This window comes from Candoia aspera, chromosome 5 (assembly GCF_035149785.1).
Source record: "Candoia aspera isolate rCanAsp1 chromosome 5, rCanAsp1.hap2, whole genome shotgun sequence".
NCBI classification, from domain to species: Eukaryota; Metazoa; Chordata; class Lepidosauria; order Squamata; family Boidae; genus Candoia; species Candoia aspera.
In genome coordinates this window covers 90,705,775-90,712,708 of record NC_086157.1, presented here as the reverse complement: position 1 = coordinate 90,712,708, position 6,934 = coordinate 90,705,775, and the positions used below count along the sequence as shown (strand labels likewise).

The 6,934-nt window shown below is 37.4% G+C and overlaps 1 protein-coding gene across 1 annotated transcript; it reads left to right on the top strand.

Moving 5' to 3' along the window:
* The first annotated feature begins 4,597 nt into the window (after positions 1-4,597).
* SERTM1 (serine rich and transmembrane domain containing 1) lies at positions 4,598-5,789 on the top strand. The gene has a single exon (XM_063304444.1). The coding sequence runs from the start codon at positions 4,826-4,828 to the stop codon at positions 5,147-5,149; it is 324 nt and encodes a 107-aa protein (XP_063160514.1). The 5' UTR covers positions 4,598-4,825; the 3' UTR covers positions 5,150-5,789.
* The last annotated feature ends 1,145 nt before the right edge of the window (positions 5,790-6,934 follow it).

Genomic DNA, 6,934 nt, shown 5'->3' with positions numbered 1-6,934 from the left:
GAGCATAAAACATTGAAGCATACAGAGATTCTACCAGGAAATTTGCGAAAGAGAAAAATCTATAGGCTGATTTATGAACTGATCTTCCACGCATTCAAATGTAGTCATTTCATATATGATATTATACATTCAGATTTCTGTCCAAATATTTGGCAATATTGGTGTAAAAATGAAAACACAGTGTTTGGCCTCCTATTTAATCTAATTACCAAAACGGAGAAATTTAAGTTGGATCTAAAGGACTTATACTTTCTGTGGGATTACCTGAGCCTTCTTGCCCCATTTTATTGTAAATTCAGCAGTGGATACACACACACACGTGCGCACATCTAGTTGTCCACTGTATCTCTAACTCTCATTCCAGGATCTGCCTTAGATTTTCCAACAGATTTTTTAGTCCCAGAATCCTGTTTAGAATCTGTTGCCTTACTGATACTGAACATCAACATATCACTCTCAGATAGCTTGGTTATTGATCAGTCTGCCTGGGAGTGATAAGATTTGTAGTCTGCAGTAAAGGTATAATAAAGTTTACAGTGAAATGTACGCTTCAATGTGACATGAAAAATTGCCTCCCATATTTTATTTATTTATTTTCTGTCCCGCCTTTATTATTTTTACAAATAACTCAAGGCGGCGACCATATAGCACCTAAATACTCCTTCCTGCTCCTGTTTCCCCACAACAACAACCCCGTGAGGTGAGTTGGGCTAAGAGCGTGTGACTGGCCCAAGGTCACCCAGCCAGCTTTCATGCCTAAGCCGAGGCTAGAACTCACAGTCTCCTGGTTTCTAGCCCAGTACCTTAACCACTAGACCAAACTGGCTCATATCCTACAAATATCCACAATTAAGGAGCTATGAAGTATGTGCTTCATATGTAACACTACTTTTGCTTCCTTGTAAATACTGCTTTTTTCCTCATTGCTCTGAAGTCATAAGATGTATCCAGTTTTCATTAAAGATACACTTAATTTATACCTTTTGTTTACAGAGTACTTGAAAAAAGTTAAAAGATGACTAAAAATGGATAAACATATATTTGGAACTCATGCATAGATTTGCTTCATATCTCTTGCTGGATTCCCAAAGTTAATTAAAAATTTACTGTAGCCATTGTACAAATTTTACAGATGTCAGTCAGGCCATTGGCATTTCTTATACAGAGAAGTTAAAAACTTGTGTAAAACTCAAATAACTACTGTTCTTTGTAACTTCTACTAAAGTTAGAAAGAAACCAGGGAATTTTATGTCATGTAATCCTAGAAACTAGGGACTGGAAGGAGTCATTTAGACTAACATCCAGTCCCTGGTTGTGTACCATAACAGATGGCTGCCTAGGTTTTGCTTGAACATATCCAGTGAAGTAGGGACCACCACCTCATTGGATAATCTGTTCTACTATCAAATATTTAAAGGTGGCCTATAAAAGTTGAGATCCATCAAACCTGTCAGCTTAGCATGAACATTGATTTGGCATATGCCACTCTGCTTAGAGGAAATGCCATCACTAGCATTGCTACAGCTATCAGGTGCAGGTTCAAGATCCTGCAGCTTGAAGTGTTCCTAAATTCAGTGCTTAATTTGTGTGTTTTTTTAAATAAACACATCCTTGCAATCTGGAGAAACAAAGATACTTGGTATTAACGCAGCTTTGCTCCAAAATACAACTAAGCTCATTTAACAGTTAAGAGGAAAGAATGAAAAGTGTTGGAACACTTATGTAGGTGTAAGAAGTACTGATGGTGTCCTCCACTAGGTTTCATCAGTTTTTAGGCTGATCCTGATTGGAAGGTGATAGAGCAAGACTTGACGCTATAGCAAATTACTTGCACTAAGAACAGGTTTCCAGGGAAAGTCCTAAATCACAGTACTCTAGGTTAGGGTCTTTCAGACTGTTTCTATGGAACTCTAGGGCTTTGGCACTGGGGGCAAAAAAGGTTAAATAAAATTCATTTTCTATCACATAAAGCTTTGCCTCTTAATCAGTGTTCCAGGATTTATTTTTACAAAAACTAACAGGTTCTGTGGCCTGAAAAAGTTTGAAAGCCCTGGTCTAGGCAGTGTCCAAACAAAGCAAATCATGTGCATCGGTTACTTTATTTCTCATGATTTGGAAATGTTTTGGCTGATGTAATTTAAAATTGCATTTGCCTATATATATATCTATACAAAGTATAGAGCCAGTTTGCTCTAGTGGTTAAGGCAATGGGCTAGAAACCAGGAGGCTGTGAGTTCTAGTCCCACCTTAGGCATGAAAGCCAACTGGGTGACCTTGGGCCAGTCCCTCTCTCTCTCAGCCCAACCCACCTCACAGGGTTGTTGTGGGGAAACTACTGTAGGAGGAGGAAGGAGTGTTAGTATGTTCGCCTCCTTGAGTTATTTATAAAAATAATAAAGGTGGGATAAAAATAAAAATAAAAAAGTAAGTATCTCCTTTCTGATTCCTGTGCATTACAGCACTAGTTTGAAGAAGGTGTTGTCAGCTACTGGACAGTACAACCCTGTGCTTTCCTGTGCTGGGCTGCATCTGTTGTCCTGCAGAGGAGGCTAGGACAAGCCCACTCAAAGCCCTCCAACCACATATACAAGCAAGGTCATACTGCTAATTGTATTTATTTTTTTGAAATTCTGTAGACCATCCTTCCAAGTCTGGCTTTCCAAAATCAACTTACAATACATTAAAATCAGAGATAGCATTGCCTGAATAATAATTAAAATAAATAATTAAAATAAATACATTAATTAAAATAATACTATCAAAGCAGCAGCCAGGGAAGTTAAAAAGTTCCCGTGCAAGTATGCACAAATAAAATAAACATGTAAATATATTACGTGTTCTTATACAGGCCTGGGAGAATATAAATATAAATAACTTTGCCTAGCACCTCATTAGGAATGGCATTTCAGAGTGGTAGAGTAATCATGAGAGGTACTGTATGTCTCATTTGCTCCCAAAATGTATCCATACACGATTTAGATGGTCTTTTGTATTGCCTGTTCCTCTGCTTTGTATCTCACTATTCTATTCTGTTTTGTACACTTGGGCTGAAATAAGAAGGCTAGTGGTAGTATGTTTTCTCTTTTCTCTGAGAAGCAGTAGGTGGTCCTCAGTTAACAGCAGCAATTGGGGCTGGAATTTCTGTCACTAAGTGACATGGTCATAAAGCATGATATCATGTAACTGCTGCTTTGTGACAGAAATTCTGGTCCCAGTTGCCATTGTTAAGCAAATCCCACGCTGTCATTAAGGGAAGTCACATAGTCACCATATGCAACCTCCTGCCAGCGTCCCCATCGACTTTGCTTGTAGGAGGCTGGCAAAGAAGGTCGCAAATGGTGATCATGTGACCGCAGAACGGTTCAACTGACATAAGTACGAGGACCAGTCGTAAGTACCACTATTCAGCACCATCGTAAGTTTGAACAGTCGCTGAACGAATGGTTGTTAAGTGAGGACGTCCTGTAAATGGTTCTAAAAGAGCAGCAGATTGCAGTAACTATAATTTCCTCAAGTATGCACAAAAGTATATGAAACAATGAAAGTTAGGGTTTTCAAGTGAATGTTTCTTGTCCTTCTGAATGTAAAGTTTCAGTGGAAAAATAGCCAAATGAAAGTCTGGCACAACATTATCACTTCTTGTTAAGAGTTATATGCTTTTTTAAAATCAGGGTACTTAAAGAAACCAAAAAGAAGTGTAACTAAGAACACAATGAAAAGCATTATGAAAAACCCAACCCACACCTAACTATAAAAGAGCACAAAGAAAGTCAACATTTCACCAGCTTTAGCAGCAAGAGACCAGTTACGTATGAAACCGCTGCTTAAATTAAAATGTTTGCACTTAGAGGATTAAGACATGCTGTACATAAAAGCAAACAGTTCCCTACTGTATTTAGTGCTTATAGATCCACCATCTATTTCGGTGCAGATAATCTCCATGAAAACAACCCTTGAAAGAAAAAAATAAGTCCTTGGTTAGGTTATTCCAAAGCAAAAGACATTCAAAATTATTTCTGCGTTTTCTAAGTGCTATTAGCTTGATAAGGTGCTGTTAGTCATTGTGGTCGGTGAGTCTCTCCCTCTCTGTGTATTTGTTTTTTCCTTTAAGGGTTGGTATCTCTCTCAACTTGAGATTATGGGAGTTCTGTCATTCTAATGTGATGATGGAAGTTAGACAAAGATTTGAAGGGCAAAAGATTGTTATGAACAAGAATAAATAATGTCAGTTTCCAAATGGAGTTAGAAATCATAAAACCTAGACACAGGATTACCACTTGATTGATCAAAAAGGTAACTCTCAAGTATCTCAGAAAATGAGAAGAAATGTGCTGATTAGCAGTTATATATTTATATTTAACAAAAAAAAACAAACCAGATCAGTACAAAATAACAACATTATAGAAATTAACTTGCTATGGATTGATTTCAAGATATGCAGTATGCACGACTCAGATTCTAGATCTTCATTATTTCCTACTAAATTAGTTCCATAGTTATAAATGTAAAATATGTATTCAAAATATCCATGCCTGTTTTTTCATGCTAATCTATATGAAAGAGAAGTTACTGTTTTTTTAAATGTCCAGTATAACATTGAATGAAACTGTCAACAGAAATTAATGCTTAAATGCCATTGATTAATTGTCCTCCCATTTTTATCTCCTTACAGCACCAAGACATAACATACAGATAATAAGAAGTGAAGGATTTAGCCACTACTAAATGGCTCAAGATGCCACAGGTTTTACAGAAAATTCTTTTTGACTATTAAGTCTTTTCCATTGTGTTACCATACATACGAAGTAATATTTATTTTTAAAAAATGTCAGAACTCAACCCCACATCTGAATTGATAGTAAATATTGAAAATGGAACTTTTTTGGAGCTGTATCCCACTTCTCTGTCAACGTCAATGGATTCACCTTCCAGTCGCATGTCAAATGTCTATGTTTATGTTTCAATCTTTCTTAGCCTCTTGGCATTCCTTCTTTTGCTATTAATTATTGCACTTCAGAGATTGAAGAACATCATCTCCTCTAGTTCCTCCTATCCAGAATACACCAGTGATGCTGGGAGTTCCTTTACAAATTTAGAAGTCTGTAGCATTTCTTCCCAGAGATCAGCTTTTTCAAACCTTTCGTCATGAAAAGCCAAGGAAGGCTTGGAATGCGCATGGAATAGCAACTGAGTCCAGGTCATGAGGTGGTTGGAAGACTAAGGCATGCAAGATTTGACTTGGATAGAGAACAGGTGATTTCTGGTATTTACTTTAATCTCTTTATAGTCTCTACTTCCCCTTTTTATCACTTGAACTTTTCCTGCCTAAGCTCACATAGTGACCCCTGCCTGTAATTGTCTTGGAATTTTGTAGTGTTTTCCCAGCCCCTTCTGAAGATGATAAAAAGTAAAATCTTTCTCAAGTCAATCTCCTCCTTAGTGATTACAACGAAACATTCATGTTGTTTTCTCAAGAGCAATAGAGAAATCGTTTGCCTTTGGGCTCTTCCATATATATATATTTTTTAACTTCCTAGCCCAGCTTATAGCTCTGGGATTTCTGGTGCTCTCCCATCAAAGTACTAACCAGGCTCGATGCTACTTAGGATTTCAAGATCAACAAAGTTTTACGAGGTGCTACCACCTGCTATGATCTAAAGATATTTAAAGCTATTTAAACTGTACCTGGGAATATCTGGCTTCCAGTTATTTTGTTTACTGATCTCAAAGCTCAAGGATGTTTAATTGTACTCCTTAGCAAGACCATTCTGCTATACAGACAAAACAAATTTCCTGCAAATGTGTAACAAAGAAAGCTAATATAAAATCTAGTCAATAATTATGTTACTGTAGTTTGCCCTACACTGTCTGACCTATGTTATATTTTAATGGAACAACTATAATAAATATATGTAGTAATCACTTCAGACTTACCACATTTGTTGGACTTGTCGAATTACACAGTTTTCTAGATTCTGGATTCCCAGTAATATCCTTGTCAATATGTTCTGTGATGCTCACCAAACTCACTGACCTATTTAATTTTTATAAATGAATGGAATGGAATGGGAAGCTAACCTAAGGCGAAACTGCTATTTCCAGCAGTGTCCCAGGCAGTGGTCTCTACAGGAAGGAAGGTAAAAAAAAGTTAGCATGATGGCCATGACCATGCAACTGTGTCAAGTAGATGATGCACATAAAAAGGGCAGGGCTTTGATCACATGGTTATGGCTGCTATCTTGACTTTTTTAAATTGCCCCCCAGTAGATGCCTGGGCTCAGTAAATAAATATTTGATGCATAATTTAGGAAATGCAACTTCCAACAAATTTTGAACTAAGACACCATTTATTAGAAAAAAATAAGAGGTAGGCAGGCTGCAAATTCATGAGTGCTTGGGAGCAATTATTAATTATGAAAGAAATCTTTGTTGAAACTTCAAACTTACTTTTTGTTATATAAAGCTGCCATGATGGTGCCATGCTTTGGAATCAGGCCAAGACACAAGGGTTAATTCCACACCCATGCACCATTTCTCCAAGTGAAATTCTACCTTCCTGAATGGACTTGGGGAAAGGCTGCCGTTCTTTCTCAGTCAGAGCACACTTCTCAAATATGTGGACTTCAGTTCCCAGAATTCTCAGCAATGATGATGCTGGGGGACTATGGAAATTGAAGTCTACATATCTGGAGGACACTCAGGCTGGGAATGCTGAAGTAGAGTATATCTTAAGCATAGATGTTTGTGGTCGGGGTCAAGTATGGGCAAGTTATGGAGTATGTGTTGTTGCATCACAACACTCCCTTCCCATGACTTAGGTACTTGCATCCAGTGTTGATGTACCTGTATAAAAGGCCAAGGTTTGCATCATGACCACATTTCTTCTTTTTTTTTCCATTGAGATTTGTATTGGATACCTATGACCCTAAGGAGA